Below are 25300 nucleotides of genomic sequence, written 5' to 3' on the forward strand. Positions count from 1 at the left end.
AGACATGTAGGGTCCTTGGTAAGGGGGGTGCTTGGACATCACTGCCAGCAAGCAGCAGATGTCCTCCTAGCACCCTACCCGCCAATTTTAACCGCACCTTAGACATTTAGGGCCCCTTGGTGGGGAGGGGGAGGGGACGTCACTGTGAGTAATCAGGAGATGTCCCCTTAGTGCCCTACCCGCCAATTTTAACTGCACCCCCCTTAGTGCACACACCCCTCCCCCCTAAATATATATACATCCCAACATAAACACACACACATGCACACACACACCCTCTTAAACACACATACACGCACACACATTTTGCAAGGAAGGTGGGACCTAGGACCATCTGTTCCCTACCTCTTCTCTGGTGGGGGGTACGGGCCCCTTTGCAACAGCGGCCGTGTCCCCGGGGTGCCGGCTTCCTGCTCTCTCCGCGCGGTGGGGGGGGTTCACATTACATCTGAGCCGGGGGTGTTCGTGTCCCTGGGGGGTGGGTTCTGGTCCTTGCTCCTGAGCGCTGGGCCCCGCCAAATTTCCAACTGTGGCCGAGCCTGGTCGGGCCATATTTACAACACCCCTTGTGGGCCCTCTTTTTTCCCCGGGGTTCCCCCTTCCTGGGCGGGGGCGGCGGGCCCCTGCCTTGCTCCTCCCTGGACCAACCGTGGGCCGGGCAGATGGCTGCCTGGAGTGCGGAGCGGGTCTCCCTTGGGGGGTCCTGGCTCGTACCTGGGGTTGGGGCGGGGGGATGCCCGGAACTCCTGGGTGGTGGTGGGGTGCTTGTCTGGGGGTGTGGGCGTCCTTCTCCAGTGGTGCCCTGCGTTTAGTTCTCCCGGCGCGGCGGGGGGGCTGCTCTCCTGGTTAGGCTGGGGCGGCGCTCTCTTTCCCTCCGTGCCTCCCTGCTCTCTGGCTCTGGGGGCCTTGCGGCGGTCCTGCTGGCCCTGGCCTGGGTGGCGGGCTTGGTCGCCCGGGCGGCGGTTGTTCCCTGCCGGTTCCCGTGTGGCGTTGGGGGGATTCCGGCTGCCGCTGCTGCTGCGGTGGGGGTCTTGGGGTGGGGATGGCTGGGCACTCTCCCTCCTTCTTTTCACGTTCCACCATCCATTTTAGAAGAACATAAACACTCACCTGAGCACAGGTGTTAGCTCACCTTTGCACTAACAGTTTGCATGACTGAATGACTGAAATATTTCACACTAGTTGGTTTTAAGGCATAAGTATGCGTGTGAACACCATCTGTTTTGTGTACATGTCGACAGGTGGACATTTTTGCAGCTAGCAGGTGTGTTTATAACATTTTAATGTGTGTGTGGATAGGCTCCGCCCTTTTTGTACTACATTTGAACCTTACCATAATGATTAACAACCAGTAAACTTGTTGCTTTATGCTGCTTCATGGTCTTATCCCCCTTCCCCTCCTATTATCACCCTCCTACCCCCCCTTCTCTCTAACGTCCCTCTGTCTTCTTCCCCTCTTTCCTTTTCCATCCGGTCCAACACCAAAGATTTTCAGACATGATTGAAATTAATAAAGTTTGGCCTCAATTACAAAAGGGGTTTATTCAGACATACCTTTGGTTTGTCTGAAGATTAATAACCCCTCTTGTTAAAGTAAAATATGTCCAACACAAGAGGCCCTCAGCACTCATCTGTCTGCCCAGCTGTTGGACAGGACAAGTTAAAAAAAAAAAAAAAAAGAGTTGTGTTCACCTGCAATTTTCGTGATTACATATATTTGTGCGAACACATTTCAACCAATATTCACAGGACATTCCCAGGGAATACAAACCACATCATATCATCAGTTTTACAAATTTCCCATGAATAAAAACAAAAAATTTATAATTTTCAGCAGCACCTAACCACTTTATCCCACGCCAGGTCACCAAAGAAAACCAGAGCAGTCCGGAAAAAAATCTCAAAGCAGTTAAAGGAACTTTTAGTTTGGGTCTGTTTAATGTTTTTCATGTCTTTTTGCATCTAGGAATGGAGAAAATTGGCCGTGACTCTATTTATGAGCAAGAAGGTAAAGTGCAGTTTGTCATGGACGCCGTCTATGCAATGGCCCACGCTCTTCACCATATGCACCTTGAGCTCTGCAGCGGATATCCTGGCCTGTGTCCACGCATGGCCAACATTGATGGGAAGGAGCTCTTGGCTCACATTCATGCTGTCACTTTTAATGGTAAGAAATCCCGCTTTGTGTCTGTGTCTTCTATCTCAGTCCATGGCAATGTGTTCATTTAAATAAAACAAAAAGAAAAACCTGGGTACGGCAATACAGCCAGTCTCTGCATGGGCTATGGCTTGCACTCTATTTATTATTCAAGTGTTCTGCAGAAATGCAGGGATGATGATGTTAAACAAAAAATAAAAATTAAAAAGAGTTTTAGCCTGACAGACTGGCTTAGTTTTACTTCAACTTATTGAAATTTAACTTGACTTGCAGATTGGAATTAAGCAAGATATTGTGTGCTCCTGTCATTTCCTTTTTTAGCATCTCAACCTTATTTCTCTCACCTGTGTTCCTCTGCATATACATTTGTTTATTCCAGCCTCTCATTGCCAGTTTGTGGTTGTAGTGAAGCATTAAAGCCTTCCATCTAGTTGGTTAACTCCAGTGCAATGCTTATTGAAGCATCATTTAGGGTGGTGGGTCATTTTGTCAGACGCCCTACAGCAGATGCAGTCTTACTATACTGACAGGTCTTTCTGTGTTAGAATGGACCCTCACTCATCCAAGTGCTACCTCCCTGACGTGGGGGGTCCCTCAGGGGTCAGTTCTGGGCCCTTTGTTATTTTCTATTAACTTGCTACCACTGGGAATGCTGTTTGGGGAACCATAAGGTGAACTTTCACCTTCATGCCTAAAACTGCCAAATATATGCCCCTATATGTAATGGACCCGACCGCACTATTGCCACGATAATTGATTGCCTTGGTGAAATTAAGTCATAGACGTCGGCTAACTTTCTTGCCCTAAATAAAGCTAAACTGAGGTAAGTGTGTTAACCCCTAGTGGTAGAAAAGATCATGGTCCTAATCTCATCTCTCTTGCCCCTTTAGAACAGTCTGTGGTCACGAACCTGCATGTTCAACTTGATGCAGCTCTGAAGCTCAACCTCCAAATAAACGCTGTGGCCATGCTTTTATCAGATGTGACGTATGGCGACGTCCCGCACCTTGTTTAAAAAAACGAACCTTAAAATTGTGATCCATGCCTTCATGTTGTCCAGACTAAATTATTGCAGTTCTTTATATGCTGGCTTACCAAAGACATCAATAGCCTGGCTGAAGCTGATCCAAAACACAGCAACCAGATTTATTTGTGGGAAAAGAAGTTTGACCTCTTAACACCAATCTTGGCCTTTTTGAACTCGCTGCCATTGAAATACTTGCTTTTTGTTAAAATTTTGGTCCTTACCTTTAAGTCCCTGGAGGGTACAGCACCTTCTTACATCTCCAGTCTGCTTTTAAAATATTCGTCCCTAAAGTCCTTAAATTCCACTAACCAGTTTGTGTTAATGGTTCTCAGAACCAAAAGTAAGTTTCGGGGGAAGCGTGCGTTCACTGTGTTGACTCCTAAACTATGCAGTCAGTTGCCACCAGCAATAGAGAGTTCACGCCCTCGAGAGTTCTAAAAATGAATAGCTCCTCCATTTTAGTGTTTTAGCATCAGCCTAGCCCTGTTATTATGTTGCTTTTAATGTCTTTTAAGTTGGTTTTATGATTTTTATTCATTTCCATCTATGTTTCTCCAATGTTTTAATTTGATTTTATAGTTCTAATTTTTGTGTTATGTTCTCCATGTGTACAGCACTTTGGGTCTCCTTGGCTGATGGTGGAAGGTGCTTTAAAATAAATAAATGATGATGATGATGATGTCCCTTTGCTCACCTGCAACGCCCGGGTGGCTGTCACCCCTCTAGACGGAAGGCCCCTGGGGTCGGGCCAGATCTGGTTCTTGACTCAGGACATCACAATCGTCTCATCTGATCACTATCATAACTCTCTCCGCCTCTTCGCCATTGAGTCCCTTCGTTGTCCCGTCAACCTCGGTCTGTCTTGGCTGGAAGGGCATGATCACACTATAAACTGCTCAGCATACAAACTCACCTCCACTAATTGCCACTGACACTGCCTTCAGACTGCAGGAAAATCTAAAAACTATGCTCCATCAAGCTGCCACCACTCTCACTGAGATCAGTGCAACGGGGGAGTTGGAGGAGTTTCTGGCTCAACCCGAGGACCGCGTGGCACACTGCTTCAATAAGCAGCTTGCCACACAGCTCCCTCCCCCGTTGGTACTTCTGTGCCATCGACCTTCTGCCCGGAGCCATGCCCATTCAAGGACCAGTGTAAGAGAGAGCGCAGATCCCGGGCGCCGAAAATTATTTTAGGCTTTTTGATTTATGACTGCATTTGTTGTTGTGTTGATCAAACACTTCTCAAAATCCTTCATGGTGTTGACAACCAGAACTTTGCACCGGTCCGGTGGACTGGTCCAAAGTTCTGGCAAAGAGCAAAGAGAAAGGAAGGGTCAGGATTGCACGATCATCGCTGAAGCAACTGTCCGGCGCGAAGGCTTCCAGGGCGTGCGTTAAAAGGTGATAATGCAGACTTCATCGGCCATTAACCCTTACACACACACATATATGTATGTTTATTTATATATATATATATATATATATATATATATATATATATATATATATATATATATATATATATATATATATATATATATATATATATATATATAACCGGCTGGGTAACTCGGTTGGTAAGATGCAGGACTGTCATGCAGCAAACCCGGGTTCGATTCCCAGGGCGGAATGAACAATTAATGGCAATGAAAAATGGGGCAATTACCATGACAATGGAAATGGGGCAATTACCATAACAATGACGGGCAATTAACCAGTGAGGGTCCTTGGGCAAGACCCTTAACGCTACCGCCTACCTCACAACATGAGAGACAATGAACCACATGTCATGCCGGCTCAGACGTCGCCCGGCCAAACAAGGTCTGCGTCAGGTGCTGAGGGACCAGAGCACCCTGATGGAAAGTGGGCTACTGGAACAAGAACAAGACGGAAATGGACTAGATGTGAGAACAAGGTTCTGTTAGAATGCTACTACTCAAGTAATCCCACCCAGAGGGGTTACATGCAGAGAATGTGGAATGAATGGATGCTTCGAAACCCACAATCAGGGCTAACTGTCAAATAACTGGTAGCCCAGTGCTCTAACATCCACAAACGGCAACTCCTATCACAACTTGAGATTGAAGCAATACAATACAATGCCATGGGAGAGCCAGAACAACAGGTCAGAGAGGAGGTTATACCACACTCCCACCCTGAGATTGGGTACACAGCCCCAACAACCACAATTACACTGAGCGAGGCAGCAACTGACCTGAAAGACAAGATCATGTCTACAATGAACACTAGGCAACCCCGACACCAGCTACAACGGTTAAGTGACGTACCTGAAAGTCTACTGGAAACTGTGAATGAAGCATTGAGGGCAATTCCTACCACAACCATCACAGAAACTAATGAACTGGTTTACACTTCAGCAGCAGTGATCCTTGAGATGCTTGGCTATAAGAGCAACCATGGAAGAAAACAGTACCCACCATAGAAGCAACGGTTAGAGGCCAAAATCAAGGCAACTCGGAAGGATGTGAGTAAGCTGACAGAGGCTCAAAGAGGTACAATGAGAAAGCAAGTACCTAAGAGATACAGCCAGATGTCCATACCTAAAGCACTGGAAACTGCCAAAGAAAGCAGCCGCCGCCTAAAGAGGTACACAAGAGACAATGAAGCCAGACGAATAAACAGGCTCTTCGCAACTCAACCTGCAAAAGTGTACGTTCAGTGGCAGGGTCAAAACAGCCGAGCAGACCCACCAAGGCTGGAAACTGAACAGTACTGGAAAAGTATATGGGAAAAAGAGACAGCACATAACAGCAATGCCCAGTGGCTGGTCTCTGTGAGAAAAGAACATAGCAACCTCCCTGAACAGAATCCAGTAACCATCACAGTGGCTGACATCCAAGAAAGAGTCTCAGGTATGAAGAACTGGACAGCACCGGGCCCTGACATGATACATGCCTACTGGCTAAAGAAGCTTACTGCACTCCACGAGCGCCTGGCAGCACAAATGAAATGCTTGGAGCTGTACAACATCAACAGGACTCTAAGAGCCTTCATAGGAATCTCGATGAAGCTGTGGAAAACCACCCTTGAAGCCAATGGGAAGCAACTTGCACAAGTGTCCATCAAATGTGGGATATACCAAGGTGATGCTCTGTCCCCACTGCTGTTCTGCATAGGTCTGAACCCCCTCAGCCAAATAATCAACAAGACTGGCTATGGATACCGACTCAGAAATGGGGCCAACATCAGTCACCTCCTCTACATGGATGACATCAAGCTATATGCTAAGAGCGAGCGTGACATTGACTCCCTGATCCACACCACCAGGATCTACAGTACTGACATTGGGATGTCATTCGGGCTCGAGAAATGCAGCCGGATGGTGACAAAAAGAGGCAAGGTAGTCCACACAGGAGGGGTCTCACTCCCAGAAGGCACAATAACAGACATCGAGGACAGTTACAAGTACCTTGGAATTCCCCAGGCAGATGGCAACCTGGAGCAGGCAACAAGGAAAGCTGCAACAGCTAAATACCTCCAACGAGTAAGGCAAGTCCTGAGAAGCCAGCTCAATGGCAAAAATAAGACCCGGGCAATAAACAGCTACGCACTGCCAGTTATCAGATACCCTGCAGGAATAATAAGATGGCCAAAGGAAGAGATACAGACCACGGATGTTAAAACACGAAAGCTCCTCACCATGCATGGAGGGTTCCATCCCAAATCCAGCACACTGAGACTGTATGCTAGCCGCAAGGAAGGAGGCCGAGGACTAGTGAGTGTAGAAGCCACTATCCAGGATGAAACATCCAAGATGCATGAGTACATCAAGCTCAACTGACAGTGTGCTCAGTGAATGTCTCAGGCAATGGAGAGCAGAGGACACAGTGCTGGAGGACAGATCCTCATGGGAGGACAAACCCCTGCATGGGATGTACCACCGGACCATAACTGAAGTGGCTGATATCAAGAAGTACTACCAATGGCTAGAAAGGGCTGGCCTACAGGACAGTACTGAAGCGCTCATCCTGACAGCTCAGGAACAAGCCCTGAGCACCAGAGCGATAGAGGCTCAGATCTACCACACCAGACAAGACCCAAGGTGTAGGCTGTGCAAAGAGGCCCCTGAAACAATCCAGCACATAACTGCAGGATGTAAGATGCTGGCAGGTAAAGCATACATGGAGCGCCACAATCAAGTGGCTGGAATAATATACAGGAACATGTGTGCAGAATATGAACTGGAAACCCCAAGGTCAAAATGGGAAACACCTCCGAAGGTGGTAGAGAATGAGAGGGCAAAGATCCTGTGGGACTTCCAGATCCAGACTGATAGGATGGTAATGGCAAACCAACCAGACATTGTAGTGGTGGATAAAGAACAGAGGAAAGCCGTTGTGGTGGATGTGGCAGTGCCAAGCGATGGAAACATCAGGAAGAAGGAACATGAGAAACTGGAGAAATACCAGGGACTCAGAGAAGAACTGGAGAAAGCCTGGAAAGTGAAGGTGACAGTGGTGCCTGTGGTAATTGGAGCACTCGGGGCAGTAACCCCCAAGCTGGAGGAGTGGCTACAACAGATACCTGGAAAGACCTCAGACCTCTCAGTCCAGAAAAGCGCAGTGCTAGGAACAGCTAAGATACTGCGCAGGACCCTCAAGCTCCCAGGCCTCTGGTAGAGGACCTGAGCTTGGAGGAGAAACCACCCGCGGAGGGTGAGAGGGGCGTTTAGGTTTTATATATATTAACAGTCACACTGTTGGTCAGAAAGAGAAAGTGACAAAATATTTGCCTAACATTTAAAATTCGATCTTTCTTGGCAATTTTAACATTTCTTCTGATCAGATGGTCATTCATATAAATAATAGACCCTTTGAGCTTTTTCTTTGCTTTATTAGAGCTAGTTTGTGTTTTTGAATCACAATGATCGCAGGTTTATCCGTCTCCTTTCTCGTGGGGAGCGGGTGGGAGGTCTTGATGTTTTTTAGGGAAAGCCTAATAGACGTGAGAAAAGCCTCAACTTGTTGCCTCACAGAGATGCCATCAGGCTCTCTAGGATCAGAAGCATTGTCAGTGTTAGATCTGTGTTTGATCAGTAATCCAGTTATAATCACATTGTTTAACTTGAAGTGTTGTTCCAAGTCATCCACTCGTTTATCGATCCTGTTGTCTTGTTGTTCATTCTGGGCTCAAAGTCTCCTGATACCTTCATCTAGCTCCACAAGCAGAGCTAGTTCAGTTTTGACCGAAGCTCTCAGTCAAGTCTTCAAGCTATATTAAGTTTTAAGACGTTTTAGGACAATGCTAACTGCAGAGCACAACCAGCATAAAGACTTCAGACTTGACAACCAGCCGGAAGACTATCATTGATCCCTTCCATAGATTGGTTAATCCATGAAGGTTTAATTCTAAGCAGGCTGGTTGTTCATAGACTGCTGTTGTCACAAGAACAGGCAGACGGCTGGATCCAAATGCAGGTTTATTTATTAGCTTTTAAAGTCCACAAAGCTGAATCAGGGTCAGGCAGGCAGGAGCCGATAACAGACATGAGATCATTAGAGAAGAGACAGGATGGTCAAAATCCAGGCAAGGGTCAGGGCAAACAGATGCTGTGTCCTAATTCCTACCCTAATCCCTAACTAGAAGGAGCTGCATTTCCAGAAGAAAATGCAGGGTTGAATGCTGTACTGCTGAATGAAAGCTGAATTAGCTGAAGAAATGGCTCAACTGTACTGGAAGAACCATGAAAAGTTAAAGGTGCAAAAGTCCTAGCAGGAATAAGCTGAAAAAGTTGAACATTGTAATAGTAGAATGGCTGAAATAGGTCAAAATTTGTAGGTCTTAAGCATGAAAGCTGAAATTGTTGAAAAAATGGCTGAATTGTTGAAAATTTGAAGATGTTGCTAAAATGGCTAAAAGTACTAGCATTGGAATCAGCATCATCAACTGACTCCAAAAAACACGTTGTTTGAGAGTATTATATTGGTAAAAGCTACATGTTCTAAGTTGATAGAAAATCCACTCTTTTCAAAATGGCGGCTTTTCTATTGATTTTATCTCCATAGCAACCATTTTATGTTTGGGTCGCCTGGAGATGAGGAACAAATCAACGTCGGTTTCAGATGAATCGGAAAAAGTAAATTTTTGGACGTCCTTAGCAACGAGCTTTGTTTGCTAACCACGCCCACATTCCTTATATGTCCAGATCCAGTGAATTTCAATATGTTCAGTTCCAGCCATGGATGAAGTTTATTGCAACATTTGCTTCAGATTTTGTCAAAAAATGCCCACCAAACAGTAGGTTGTGTTGCCATCCCATAATAATTTCAAAACGTATGTTGAAGTCCAAAGCCTTGTGAGCATTTCAATGTTTGAACGGTGCCTCTAGCTGAAAGCATGTTAAAGTTATAATGCTTGAAAGCAACAAAGGTTTTCAAGGATTCTCCATGTATTTAAATGAAGCAAAAATCTTGGAAAATCCTGTAAAATCTTGGAATATCTTGAAAAGTTCAAAGATTTGAAAGACTAAAAGTTGTAGCTGAAAGGAATAAGCTGAAAGGGTTGAACATTGTAATAGTAGAAGGATTAAAATACGTGAAAGTTTGAAGAAGTTTAAAATTGCCTCACATTTTGGCACAAAATGGCCGCCAAACTGTAGGTGGTGTTGCCATCCCATAATAATTTTGAACCTTATGTTGAAGTCCAAAACCTTGTGAACATTTCAATATTTGAACGGTGTCTGTAGCCAAAAGAATGTTAAAGTTACAATTGTTTAAAGAAGAAAAGGTGTGGCCAATGGAGCAAAAACATTGGAAAATCTGGGAATATCCAGGAATATCTGGAAAAGTTCAAGGATTTGAAGGACCAAAAGTCATAGCTGAAAGGAATAAGATGAAAAGGTTGAACATTGTAATAGTAGAATGGTAAAAATAGGTGAAAGTTTGAAGAAGTTTAAAATTGCCTCACATTTTGGCACAAAATGGCCGCCAAACTGTAGGTGGTGTTGCCATCCCATAATAATTTTGAACCTTATGTTGAAGTCCAAAACCTTGTGAACATTTCAATATTTGAACGGTGTCTCTAGCCAAAAGAATGTTAAAGTTACAATTGTTTAAAGAAGCAAAGGTGTGGCCAATGGAGCAAAAAGATTGGAAAATTCAGGAATATCCGGGAATAAATGGAAAAGTTCAGGGATTTGAAGGACCAAAAGTCATAGCTGAAAGGAATAAGATGAAAGGGTTGAACATTGTAATAGTAGAATGGTAAAAATAGGTGAAAGTTTGAAGAAGTTTAAAATTGCCTCACATTTTGGCACAAAATGGCCGCCAAACTGTAGGTGGTGTTGCCATCCCATAATAATTTTGAACCTTATGTTGAAGTCCAAAACCTTGTGAACATTTCAATATTTGAACGGTGTCTCTAGCCAAAAGAATGTTAAAGTTACAATTGTTTAAAGAAGCAAAGGTGTGGCCAATGGAGCAAAAAGATTGGAAAATTCAGGAATATCCGGGAATAAATGGAAAAGTTCAGGGATTTGAAGGACCAAAATGTCATAGCTTGAATAAGATGAAAGAACTGAACATTTTCATAGTCGAACGGTTAAAATAGGTGAAAAATTGTAGAAGGAGTTTAACTGTGAACTTCTGAACGAAAAATTCTCCATGTATTTCAATGGAGCAAAAATTCCCGGAAAACCTGGAATATCTTAAAAAGTAAAAGGATTTGAAAAACCAAAAGTCATAGCAGAAATAAGCACAAAGAGATGAACATTTTAAAAGTTGAATGGTTAAAATAGGTTAAAAATTGTAGAAGTAGTTAAGTGCCAAAAAACGGCGGAAGATACTATAAGATGCGATAATAACTAGAAGGGGCTGCATTTCCAGAAGAAAATGCAGGGTTGAATGCTGTATTGCTGAATGAAAGCTGAATATGCTAAAGAAATGGCTGAACAGAGCTGGAAGAGCTCAACATTTTAAACGTAGAATGGTCAAAGTGGGTAAAAAACTGTATAAGAAGTTAAGCTATAAGATTTCCCATGTATTTTAATGTAGCAAAAATCCTCGAATATATTTAAAAGTTCAAAGATTTGAGAAAAAAGTCATAGCAGGAATAAGCTAAAAAAGTTGAACATTGTAATAGTAGAATGGCTAAAATAGGTCAAAATTTGTAGGAGTTAAACATGAAAGCTGAAATTGTTGAAAAATTGGCTGAACTGTTGAAAATTTGAAGATGTTGCTAAAATGGCCAAAAGTGCTAGCATTGGAATCAGCATCATCAACTGACTCAAAAAAACACATTGTTTGAGAGTATCATATTGGTCAAAGCTACATGTTCTAAGTTGATAGAAAATCCAGTCTTTTCAAAATGGCAGCTTTTCTATTGATTTTATCTCCATAGCAACCATTTTATGTTTGGGTCGCCTGGAGATGAGGAACAAATCAACGTCGGTTTCAGATGAATCGGAAAAAGTAAACTTTTGGACGTCCTTAGCAACGAACTTTGTTTGCTAACCACGCCCACATTCCTTATATGTCCAGATCCAGTGAATTTCAATATGTTCAGTTCCAGCCATGGATGACGTTTATTGCAATATTTTCTTCAGATTTTGTCAAAAAATGCCCACCAAACAGTAGGTTGTGTTGCCATCCCATAATAATTTCAAAACGTATGTTGAAGTCCAAAGCCTTGTGAGAATTTCAATGTTTGAACGGTGCCTCTAGCTGAAAGCATGTTAAAGTTATAATGCTTGAAAGCAACAAAGGTTTTCAAGGATTCTCCATGTATTTAAATGAAGCAAAAATCTTGGAAAATCCTGGAAAATCTTGGAATATCTTGAAAAGTTCAAACATTTGAAAGACTAAAAGTCGTAGCTGAATAGAATAAGCTGAAAGGGTTGAACATTGTAATAGTAGAATGGTAAAAATAGGTGAAAGTTTGAAGAAGTTTAAAATTGCCTCACATTTTAGCACAAAATGGCCGCCAAACTGTAGGTGGTGTTGCCATCCCATAATAATTTTGAACTTTATGTTGAGGTCCAAAACCTTGTGAACATTTCAATATTTGAACGGTGTCTCTAGCCAAAAGAATGTTAAAGTTACAATTGTTTAAAGAAGCAAAGGTGTGGCCAATGGAGCAAAAAGATTGGAAAATCTGGGAATATAAGGGAATATCTGGAAAAGTTCAAGGATTTGAAGGACCAAATGTCATAGCTGAAAGGAATATGCTGAAAGGGTTGAACATTGTAATAGTAGAATGGTAAAAATAGGTGAAAGTTTGAAGAAGTTTAAAATTGCCTCACATTTTGGCACAAAATGGCTGCCAAACTGTAGGTGGTGTTGCCATCCCATAATAATTTTGAACCTTATGTTGAAATCCAAAACCTTGTGAACATTTCATTATTTGAACGGTGTCTCTAGCCAAAAGAATGTTAAAGTTACAATTGTTTAAAGAAGCAAAGGTGTGGCCAGTGGAGCAAAAAGATTGGAAAATCTGGGAATATCCGGGAATATCTGGAAAAGTTCAAGGATTTGAAGGACCAAATGTCATAGCTGAAAGGAATAAGCTGAAATTGTTGAACATTGTAATAGTAGAATGGTAAAAATAGGTGAAAGTTTGAAGAAGTTTAAAATTGCCTCACATTTTGGCACAAAATGGCCGCCAAACTGTAGGTGGTGTTGCCATCCCATAATAATTTTGAGCCTTATGTTGAAGTCCAAAGCCTTTTGAACATTTAAATGTTTGAACGGTGTCTCTAGCCAAAAGAATGTTAAAGTTACAATTGTTTAAAGAAGCAAAGGTGTGGCCAATGGAGCAAAAAGATTGGAAAATCTGGGAATATCCGGGAATATCTGGAAAAGTTCAAGGATTTGAAGGACCAGATGTCATAGCTGAAAGGAATAAGCTGAAAGGGTTGAACATTGTAATAGTAGAATGGTAAAAATAGGTGAAAGTTTGAAGAAGTTTAAAATTGCCTCACATTTTGGCACAAAATGGCTGCCAAACTGTAGGTGGTGTTGCCATCCCATAATAATTTTGAACCTTATGTTGAAATCCAAAACCTTGTGAACATTTCATTATTTGAACGGTGTCTCTAGCCAAAAGAATGTTAAAGTTACAATTGTTTAAAGAAGCAAAGGTATTGTCAATGGAGCAAAATAATTGGAAAATCCGGGAATATCCGGGAATATCTGGAAAAGTTCAAGGATTTGAAGGACCAAATGTCATAGCTGAAAGGAATAAGCTGAAAGGGTTGAACATTGTAATAGTAGAATGGTAAAAATAGGTGAAAGTTTGAAGAAGTTTAAAATTGCCTCACATTTTGGCACAAAATGGCCGCCAAACTGTAGGTGTTGTTGCCATCCCATAATAATTTTGAGCCTTATGTTGAAGTCCAAAGCCTTTTGAACATTTAAATGTTTGAACGGTGTCTCTACCTGAAAGCATGTTGACGTTACAATTGTTTAAAGAAGCAAAGGTATTGTCAATGGAGCAAAATAATTGGAAAATCCGGGAATATCCGGGAATATCTGGAAAAGTTCAAGGATTTGAAGAACAAAATGCCATAGCTAGAATAAGATGAAAGAGCTGAACATTTTCATAGTCGAACGGTTAAAATAGGTGAAAAATTGTAGAAGGAGTATAACTGTGAACTTCTGCACGAAAAATTCTCCATGTATTTCAATGGAGCAAAAATTCCCAGAAAACCTGGAATATCTTAAAAAGTACAAGGATTAGAAGTACCAAAAGTCATAGCAGTAATTAGCTGAAAGAGCTGAACATTTTAAAAGTTGAATGGTTACAATCGGTTAAAAATTGTAGAAGGAGTTAAGTGCCGAAAAACGGCGGAAGATAGCAGAAGAGGAAAACAAAGGGTTGAATGCTTTACAGCATTCAACCAACTAGAAGGAGCTGCATTTCCAGAAGAAAATGCAGGGTTGAATGCTGTACTGCTGAATGAAAGCTAAATTTGCTGAAGAAATGTCTGAACTGTACTGGAAAAACCTTGAAAAGTTAAATGATCAAAAGTCCTAGTAGGAATAAGCTGAAAAAGGTGAACATTGTAATAGTAGAATGTCTAAAATAGGTCAAAATTTGTAGAAGGAGTTAAGCATTAAAGCTGAAATTGTTGAAAAAATGGCTGAACTGTTGAAAATTTGAAGATGTTGCTAAAATGGCTAAAAGTGCTAGCATTGGAATCAGCATCATCAACCGACTCAAAAAAACACATTGTTTGAGAGTATCATATTGGTAAAAGCTACATGTCTAAGTTGATAGAAAATCAATTTTTTCAAAATGGCGGCTTTTCTATTAATTCTATCTCCATAGCAACCATTTTATGTTTAGGTCGCCTGGGGATGACGAACCAATCGACGTCAGTTTCAGACAAATCAGAAAAAGTAAACCTTTGGACGTCCATAGCAACGAAGTTTGTTTGCTAACCACGCCCACATTCCTTATATGTCCAGATCCAGTGAATTTCAATATGTTCAGTTCCAGCCATGGATGAAGTTAAATGCAATATTTGCTTCAGATTTGGTCAAAAAATGGCCACCAAACAGTAGGTTGTGTCGACATCCCATAATGATTTCTAAACCTATTTTATAGTCCAAAGCCTTGTGATCAATTTAACGTTTGAACGGTATCTCTAGCTAAAGGCATGTTGAAGTTACAATGGTTGAAAGAACCAAAGATTTTCAAGGATTCTCAATGTATTTAAATGGAGCGAAAATCTTGGAAAATCCTGTAATATCTTGAAAAGTTCAAAGATTTGAAGGACCAAAAGTAATAGCTGAAAGGAATAAGCTGAAGGAGTTGAACATTGAAATAGTAGAATGATTGAAATAGGTGAAAGTTTGAAGAAGTTTAAAATTGCCTCACATTTTGGCAAAAAATGGCCGCCAAACTGTAGGTGGTGTTGCCATCCCATAATAATTTTGAGCCTTATATTGAAGTCCAAAACCTTGTGAACATTTCAATGTTTGAACGGTGTCTCTAGCCAAAAGAATGTTAAAGTTACAATTGTTTAAAGAAGCAAAGGTGTGGCCAATGGAGCAAAAATATTGGAAAATCCGGGAATAACCGGGACTATCTGGAAAAGTTCAAGGATTTGAAGGACAAAATGTCATAGCTGGAATAAGATGAAAGAGCTGAACATTTTAATAGTTGAATGGTTAAAATAGGTGAAAAATTGTAGAAGAAGTTTAACTGTGAACTTCTGCACGAAAAATTCTTCATGTATTTCAATGGAGAAAAAATCATGGAAAATCCTGGAATATCTTAAAAAGTTCAAGGATTTGAAAAACCAAAAGTCATAGCAGTAATAAGCTGAAAGAGCTGAACAGTTTAATAGTTGAATGGTTAAAATAGGTTGAAAATTGTAGAAGGAGTTAAGTGCCGAAAAACGGCGGAAGATAGCGTAAGAGGAAAACAAAGGGTTGAATGCTATACAGCATTCAACCAATAATAAAGAAAGAGAAACAGAAAAACAAAGGGTTGAATGCTTTACAGCATTCAACCAAATAGAGTTTTAGTAGTTCCCATGATTTTAAAAGCAATTTGGACACCCATGCTCACTACTTTTCTGTTTCAGGTGTTCTTCATAGAGCGCTTGACAAGAAAACAAAGTGGCGCGTTACCACCACCACCTGGTCTGGAGGGGAACTACTATTTAACGCAGATAATGACACCTATTTTCCAAAGTACAAACCTAATAAATATGAACATTTTACGAAGACTATTTATGAATCTGCTATGTTCTGATCATGGAAAACGTGGCTGATTTATAAGAATAAAATTACAAACACATTGGTGTAGATTTAATGTATTTGTTCAGAAATAAACCACCAAGTTATTAGTCCATCATGGCAATGTTTATTAGGGTGGTAATTCGGACACAGGGAGAGTCAGAAACAGGGTCAGGAGACAGAAGATCAGGCCCAGATATAACGATCAGCAATAAAGCAAGGTGGCACAAACAATCCTTTGCATTCAGCTCAGCTCAGTGCAGTGCTTTAATATGCTGTGGTTGATTGAGTGAATGAGACTCAGGTGTGCTGCATCAATGAAGTGTGCACTGGGGTTGCTGGGAGTTGTAGTGTGGCTAGAACTCTGGGGACGGCTTCCACCAGTGACCAGACGGGGAGACAGAGCTCTGACTTTCGACAAAGATAGAGATTAAAAAAATACTTATAATGGTGGATGGATGGGATTAAATCTCTGCCTTTAGGGTAACTGAGACTTAAAAAGTCATTTCTCCACACTATTCTAATTTCCTGAAATCCGTGAAAGTTTCGTGAAATGGAAACCACATTAATTAAAAAAAAAAATAACAAATTCAATTAGATATTAAGTGAAAGTTTAATTTTCGAATGGAATTGTAGAAATGAATATACTTTCCCATTATATTTTAAACTTTGAAAAAGGCATATGCCCATCACTCTTCTTGATCTCTTTTGGAGTCACAGGGTTGGCTACCCTGCATTTGCCCAGCTACTGTTGGGCAAAGGGAGGGTAATGCTGAAAAAGTCACCCAACTATTCCAGGGCCACACACTCACAATCAAACCTAGGGGCAATTTTGAAATGCCATGAACCCTTTCACTATGCTTTTGACTATGAGAAGTGGATGGAGAACTTGGAGAACATGCAAATTCCAGATAGAAAGGTCTCAGCTGGTGCGTGAACCAAGGCACCTCTCACTGTGAGGCGAAGGAACTAACCACTGCGCCACTGTGCAGCCCTGCATGAGTGTGTGTCTTCAGTCCAACTGTCCTTCTTCCCCTACAAGAGAATCTAAAGATGATGTAGACAGACAGTTTTTCAGCACTACCACAGAGAGATGAAGATAACTGTGGCTCAGCAAGCCTAATGACATAATCATCCAGAGCACAGCTCCAAGCTCTGTGAGGGATTATTGACAAAGATGAGGTGCAATGAAGTGGTGCATTAGGTTACTTTGGCCTCAATGGTCAAATGCACTTTACTAAAACAAGTTGCAATGACCTTAAATGCTAAATCAAGAGAAAAAATTGTAGCTAGAAATGAAGTAGCTAGCTTTCACTGCAGCGTCACAAATGAATTGGCTGTGGGTACAAACATTGCCGTGTCTTTAGACCCGCCTACAGTTCATTCACCTTCTCTATTCTCTGCTATACTTAAAAGTTGGCACATTTGTCGGCATCTAGATTCACATTGTGGCAAACAAAGGTTATATTCTTTCAGAACCGTAACATGCTGTAAACACACAAACAAACAGCTTTCCATTCACTTCTGTGAATAAACAGAAGGATGACAATTTTTTCCTACAGCGAATCAGTTTTCACTGATTCACACGGGTGATTTGGCAGAGATTTTCATGCTGGATGCCCTTCCTGACACAACCTTGTATTTTTTACAGGCTGGGAACCGGCAAAGGGGGACCCAGACTTAGCACGCCGCGTGGCTACCTACTTAGGTAGTAGTGCAAAGGGTCTTGCCCAAGGACCCACACTAGATGAAGTTCATCGAGCCCCTGGGAAATAAACCCTGGTTTCCCATGTGCCAGTCCTGCACACAGCAGACTGTGCCATCCAGGTGCTTTTTGACAGAGACATAATGGGAATAGGGTGCTATGGTGATATGAGGCAAAAATCAAAGTAGAATTTGTGGTAAATATCGCTAATAATCCTGTCTTAATAATAGTCCTAATAATATCTAAGTAAATAAATATTTATTGCATTATTCAGACAGGGTCTGAACAGACTGTGGAATTTTTGAGAGTTTGATATTTCAAGTTCAAATTGTTCTTTTTTTAATTATCTATTCAGAATTCAAGTGGCTTATATGATGGGGAGTGGTGCATGACTTATGTGCATGAGGCACAGGTCTTGCTAGAGATTCACAACATCTTATACCATGGTCAGGGTGAATACTCGATTCTGATTGGCTGCTGGGTATGCGTTAAAACCTGATAACCGCACGGTGAAAAAAGAAGTTCCGGTCGGCTAGCTTAAATGATTTGTATCACTGCGCCGGCTTCTGTAAAACAACCTTTTGCTTCATCATCTGGGCAAAAACAAGCGGTAAGCGATTAACTTTCCCTCTGAATTGATGCTTTATTCAACCCATCGTGACGATCAGCATATATATATCGCCGAATCTTGACTGCAGCGGTGGTGCTGCGCGACGCGGACTATATGTTATATATATGTACTATATGTTACATAGGAGCCAACACGTAACATATAGTACGCTGTTTATGAGAAAAGTGATCCAAATCGAAAAAAAAACAAGAATTAAGGACTAAAACCTGGTTAATATGTATTGCTTTTGTAAGTGACCATGGTATAAGCGGGTTAATGGCCTTCGAAGTGTGCGGTTATTACTTTTTAACGCACTTCGCGGAAGCAACCGTCCGACTTAATGATCAATAATTAGTTTACATAAAAAAGAACAATTGTGTCACTTTTATAGGACACATAGCTGAGTATTTATCTATTAATATTTTAGTTTAAAATTTTACTTAATTTCCATATTTTTTAAGAAAAGGTGCCGTTTTCTGACCTTGAGCCCCGGCCTGTTACGAGAAACCAAGGGGGTTAACCCAGATGCAGGAAGAACCAGGAGACTAATGAACTCTGAAGGCTATTTAATGCCAAAGCGTTAAACCAAACAGAGAACATCCAAACAAGACGCTGCGACAAACATATGCAGGGACAGAGACCTTAAAAAGGAACCAAATCAAAGTAAAATGAGAACCAGCTGTGGGGAGAAGCAACAGACAGAGAAGAAGAGCGACCTCCAGAGGGAGTACGGCTGAGCAGCAGGAGGGTGAACGTATCATAACCCCCTCCCCGAAGTCCGTATACCAGACGGACCCCGACGGGGTTGATCCGGGTGGAGGCGATGGAAACGGGTGATCAGCCCGGGGTCACAGATGTGGCGCTCTGGAACCCACTGCCGATCCGCAGGGCCGTAACCCTCCCAGTCCACCAAGTATTGGATGCCCCGTCCCACTCTCCTAGAGGCGAGAAGCTCCCGAATGGTGTAAACAGGTCCTCCGTCCACCATCCGAGGAGCAGGAGGAGGAGCTGGAGCAGGCTGGAGACTAGAGACCTTAGCAGGCTTCAACTTGCACACGTGGAACACTGGGTGGATCTTCAGAGAGGAAGGCAGCTCCAGTCGTACAGCCACCGGGTTGATAATTCGGGTGATGGAGAATGGGCCGATGTACCGGGGCTGCAGCTTCCTGGAACCACCCTTCAAAGGAACATCGGTAGCAGATAACCACACCTTGTCTCCCACCTTGTACTCCGGGGCAAGGGTCCTCCGACGGTTAGCCACCACAGTGAGCCGCTCCTGGTTCCGCAGGAGTTCTTGGCGGAACCTGCTCCAGGTACGGCGACACCTCCTCACGAAAGCCGCCGGACCCGAAGAGGAGGCCAAGTGTTCTTGGTGCGGGAACAAGGGGGGCTGGAATCCGTACGCGGCCTGGAATGGTGAGAATCCTGTGGAGTTAACTAGAGAATTGTGGGAGTACTCTACCCAGGGAAGCTGTGCAGCCCAGGTCTTAGGATTCTTACTGCACATTGCCCGCAGGGAAGTCTCCAAATCTTGATTGTACCTCTCTACCTGGCCGTTGGTCTGAGGATGGAATCCCGAACTCAGACTGACCTTGATCCCGAGGAGGTTGCAGAACTCCCTCCAGAAAGCCGCGATGAATTGGGGACCCCGATCCGAGACAATATTGAGGGGAAGTCCATGAAGACGAAACAGATGCTGTGAAATCAATGCTGCTAGTTCCTTGGCCGAAGGAAGTTTCTGCAGGGGAATAGCATGGGCTAACTTGGAAAAACGGTCGATGATAGTGAGAATGACGGTTTTACCCCTTGAGTTTGGCAGTCCAGTGATGAAGTCCATTGCAACGTGGGACCAAGGTCTGGACGGCACAGGTAGAGGGTGAAGCAGGCCGGCGGGAAGGGTCCTGGGGGTCTTCACACTGGCACAAACGGAACAGGCAGACACAAAGGCCCTTATGTCGGAGGACATAGTAGGCCACCAAAAGCGCTGGGCTATAAGAAACCCCGTCCTCGTTACTCCGGGATGGCAAGCTAGCCGAGAGGAGTGCCCCCACTTCAAAACCATGGTGCGTAGGTCAGATGGTACAAACAACTGGCCCTCAGGACAACCTGAGGGGATGGAGGCCGGATCAGGAGCAGAAGCCTGTACCCTCCGTTCCAGGGACCAACGGGTGGTTCCAAGCACCAGGTGGCCAGGGATGATGGGTGTGGCCTCTGTGGGGTTCTCCTCCACCTCCTCCTGTTGGAATTGGCGAGAAAGGGCGTCGGGCTTGATGTTCTTGCTCCCTGGCCGATAGGACAGGGAGAAGTTAAACCGGTCAAAAAACAGAGTCCACCTCGCTTGGCGAGGATTGAGGCGCTTGGCTGAACGAATGTACTCGAGATTTTTGTGATCAGGCCAAACTAGAAATGCCCGCTCAGCCCCCTCCAACCAGTGGCGCCACTCCTCCAAAGCCACCTTCACCGCCAGCAGCTCTCTGTTCCCTATATCGTAGTTCCTCTCCGCAGGAGTGAGCTTGCGGGAGAAATACGCGCAGGGATGGATTTTATTATCAGACGCTCTCTGTGACAACACAGCCCCTACCCCAGACTCAGACGCGTCCACCTCCACAATGAATTGTTTGGAGGGATCAGGCTGAGTCAGAATAGGAGCTGTAGAGAAACGTCTCTTCAGCTCGCAAAATGCCCTCTCCGCCTCCTTATCCCAAACAAAGCGCACCTTAGCTGAAGTGATCTTATGAAGGGGTGCAGCAACGCCACTGAAACCTCTGATGAAACGCCTGTAGAAATTGGCGAATCCCAGGAAGCGCTGTAGTTGCTTCCGACCAGAGGGAACCGGCCACTCCAACACAGCCTTAACCTTGGAGTTATCCATCTGGATCCTCCCAGGAGAAACCACATACCCCAAGAACCGAGTCTGCGTAGAGTGGAATTCGCACTTCTCGGCCTTGCAGTAAAGGTGGTTCTCCAGGAGGCGCTGGAGTACAGCTCTGACGTGCTGCACGTGGGACTCTGGGTCAGGAGAGAAAATCAAAATGTCATCCAGATAGACAAACACAAATCGGTTAAGCATATCCTTCAGTACATCATTGATTAGTCTCTGGAACACTGCTGGGGCATTAGTTAGACCAAAAGGCATTACTAGGTACTCAAAGTGCCCGCTAGGCGTGTTAAACGCAGTCTTCCACTCGTCACCCTCTCTCACTCGAACCAGGTGATAAGCATTCCTGAGGTCCAACTTCGAAAAGATACGAGCCCCGCTTAGCAGGTCAAAAGCGGAGTGCAGCAGTGGCAAGGGGTAAGTATTACGGACAGTAATAGTGTTCAAACCCCTGTAATCAATGCAAGGACGCAGACCCCCATCTTTTTTCCCCACAAAAAAGAACCCTGCTCCTGCCGGAGAGGAGGATGGACGAATGAGCACCGCCTGTAAGCTCTCCTGCAGATACGAGTCCATAGCCTCTCGTTCAGGTGGCGACAGGGGGTAAATGTGACCCCTCGGTGGTTGAGTCCCTGGCAGGAGGTCGATGGCACAGTCATAAGGGCGATGGGGAGGAAGAGAAATAGCACGTACTTTACAAAACACAGAGCCCAAATCATGATAGACAGACGGAACTTTACAGAGATCTGGAGGCTCCGGAGACTTTTGGGCCTCCACAACCTTACGAACAGAGGCAGAGGAAAGGCAATTAAGCAGACAAAAAGGACTCCATGACAGAAACCGCCCCGAGGCTCAGTCGATGTGGGGTTTGTGTCTGCTCAACCAGGGAAACCCTAAAATAACAGGAGGTTTAAGGGATTCAACAACATAAAACGACATGGTTTCAGAGTGGTTTCCAGAGATCAACACAGAAATTTTAACAGTACGAGTAGAAACCTTGTGTATGAGAGTCCCATTAATGGCATGAATGTCCAGTGCTGGAGACAGAGGTTCGGTGGGGATTTTCAGTCTGTCCACCACCTCCTGGGAGATCAGATCCCCATCAGACCCCGAGTCAATAAGAGTGTCAAATTCCACCTGGGCTCCAGCATATGCCACCAAAACCGTGGTGGAGGGACGAGAAGGAGAGGAAAAAGAATGGTTGCGACTCACCAGTTTCCTCACTGCTGGGGAGCCCTGGCGTTTCCCGGACAGTTGCGCACAACGTGTCCCGAACGTCCACAATAAAGGCAAAGTCCCTCCCGCATGCGGCGCTGCCGTTCAGCTGGAGAGAGACGGCCCGCTCCAAGCTGCATGGGCTCCGGGGAGGAGTTTGAATGAGGCGGAGGAACCTCCGCGGGGCGCGGTGGGCGGTAACCAGGAAGGCTGCGTTGCTCGTTACCCCCGTTCCCTCATCCTCCGGTCGATACGAACCGCCAGGTCGATAAGCTCCTCGAGGTCGTCTGGAAGTTCTCTCGCTGCCAGCTCGTCCTTGAGAGCGTCAGACAGGCCCCGCAGGAAGACGTCGAGCAGTGCTTCATCTGGCCAGCGGGTGCTGGCGGCCAAGGTCCGGAACTCCACCGCGTAGTCCGAGACACAGCGGGATCCCTGCTGAAGGCGAAGAAGCTCAGACGCAGCAGCACGATGAGGCGTGGTGGGATCGAATACCGTGAGAAGCCGAGCGGAGAAGACCCGAAAGGAGCGACACAGCTCCGATCCGCGCTCCCACTCCGCCAGTCCCCATCGTTTGGCTCTTCCGGTTAGGTAGCTCAGAGCAAACGCCACCTTGCTCTGCTCGGAGGGGAAATCGTCAGGATTAAAGTCAAACTGCAACCGGCAGGAAGTAAGAAACGCCCGGCAGTCTGCAGCAGTCCCATCAAACGGTTCAGGGTGACCCAGTCTGGTCTGCCGAGAAGAAGACGAGGGCGCACGTTCCAGGTGGGAGAGGCGTTCGTGGAGCTGCTGCATACCTGACATGAATCCTCGCATCTCCTGAGCCAGGTCTGCCCGTTCCGTACCGGTAACGGAACCATCACCGGCGGAGGATCCGGGTAAGTTTCGTCGAGACGAATCTCCTGCTGGGTTGGACATGGTCGCAGCGTAATGTTACGAGAAACCAAGGGGGTTAACCCAGATGCAGGAAGAACCAGGAGACTAATGAACTCTGAAGGCTATTTAATGCCAAAGCGTTAAACCAAACAGAGAACATCCAAACAAGACGCTGCGACAAACATATGCAGGGACAGAGACCTTAAAAAGGAACCAAATCAAAGTAAAATGAGAACCAGCTGTGGGGAGAAGCAACAGACAGAGAAGAAGAGCGACCTCCAGAGGGAGTACGGCTGAGCAGCAGGAGGGTGAACGTATCACGGCCCCTCCAAAATCCTGTACGCGTCCCTGGTTCCTGGTCTGTTCCACAGGCTGGTTTTTCAGTTTTAGTTGGTTTTGGAATACCCGATAGTTTATTAAAAGTTTTTGATTTTTCCAACGTCTTTCAGCAGCCCTATATTATCCCTTCAATTGTGTAATTTCCTCAGTTCTCCAAGGGATTGAGGCTTATCTTTTCAGGTTTTAGTATTGGTAACATTTTCTACAAGGAAATAGCAGGGGGTTTAAGTAGCATAAGTAGAGAGTCAGGGTTAACAGATGAAATACATTTTTCGACCACTTCAGGAGTCAAGTAGCATTTCTTTACCGTTTTCACAGAGGTCTCTTGTATTATAACACCAGTGATGTTTAAAAGCACATAGTAATGGTCAGATACAGCCAGGTCCATGACAGTGGACAGACAGATAAACCACGACTTATGACAAGATCAAGGCTGTGCCCCCTGTTGTGAGTCGGCTGGATGACATGTATAAAATCCAGTGAAGCAAGCAGGTTCCATAAACTATATAGTGTGATGGTTTGACTGGCTGTATATAATCACAGGTTAAAGGATGTGTGGACAATTGCTAAAAAATCTGAAAACTATTTAATAGAAACAGTGCTTGATTTTGGTGGTCTGTACACTATGATGCATAAAATTGGAGGGCTGTTAAAAACAAAGGCTTCATTTAAGGAAATTTGCTTTTAGATGCAGTACCACCCCCCCCCTTTTGCCCTCCCTGGTTGGAAAACCAAAACTAAAGATTTTGTGCGGAGGCCTCTGTAAGAACAGGTCATGGTTCTTGCCCAGCCATGTTTTAGTTAAAAAGAGACCATTAATTTGACTGAATGCTTCTTATTGTACAGGATAGAGTAAACAGGTCACCCACATTTTGAACTTGAAACTGATGTTTTTTCTAAACTCAACTTGGCACAGGAGTTTAAAAAATTAGAATGCTCTTCCTTTAGGATATGCTGTTTCTATCTGGTAATGTTTTTCTATATTTTCTGAAGTTAACCATTGAAAATGAATTGTTTTTTATAGGAAGTGGAGGAACTCCTGTGACCTTTAATGAGAAAGGTGATGCTCCTGGACGATATGACATTTTCCAGTATCAGATCAACAACAGGTCCACAGCAGATTACAGGGTCATTGGACACTGGACTGATCAACTTCATCTGAATGTAAGTGATATGATATCACAGATCTGCTTTTTCAGATTTCTATATCTATGTCACCATTTTCCAATTTACCTTACTTTGGCCCTCTTTCAGGATCTAGATTTGAGTGCTTTTTCCTACATCTGGCACAGTGAAAATGCCAGAATTTCAGGGGTGCTCTTACAGAAATCTAGAGTTAAAGGGGGGCTTGGCCTACCAGTCTTCAGGCAATACTACTGAGCTGCCAATCTTAGAGGGTTGATGTTTTGGCAGTAAGGTGCCTTGGACAACCTGATCGCTGCAGCTCCCTTGTGGCTTAGGATCCATCCTGAAAAACCTGAGTCCCTAAGAGATCTGTGTTTTGTGTTAAAACAGTCTGTTAGAGTTTTAAACCAAATTAGGAACTTCTTAGCATTGCCGGGTACCTCTTTATACACACCTATTTGTAACCACTCTTTTTTAACATGATTGGCTTGATAAATCTTACCATGAATGGAGAAAGGAGGGCTTTGTCAGAAGTCAGAGCTCTGTCTCCCCCTCTGGTCACCGGTGGGAGCTGTCTCCAAGGTACTGAATGCACATCATCTCCTAGCAACTTCAGCGCCCACTTCCTGGATGCCACACACCTGACTCTCATTCACTTTTTTT

General features: G+C 44.0%; 1 protein-coding gene across 1 annotated transcript in view; it reads left to right on the forward strand.

Annotated features, from left to right (window-relative positions):
• Positions 1-25300, forward strand: part of LOC101169446 (metabotropic glutamate receptor 8-like) — a 118299-nt gene that overhangs the window by 70188 nt on the left and 22811 nt on the right. Inside the window, exons 7-8 of the mRNA XM_023955550.1 lie at positions 1967-2167; positions 24537-24676. Of these exons, the coding sequence (XP_023811318.1) occupies positions 1967-2167; positions 24537-24676 (341 nt within the window). The remainder of the gene's footprint in view (positions 1-1966; positions 2168-24536; positions 24677-25300) is intronic.

Source organism: Oryzias latipes, chromosome 6 (assembly GCF_002234675.1).
Source record: "Oryzias latipes chromosome 6, ASM223467v1".
Classification (NCBI taxonomy): Eukaryota; Metazoa; Chordata; class Actinopteri; order Beloniformes; family Adrianichthyidae; genus Oryzias; species Oryzias latipes.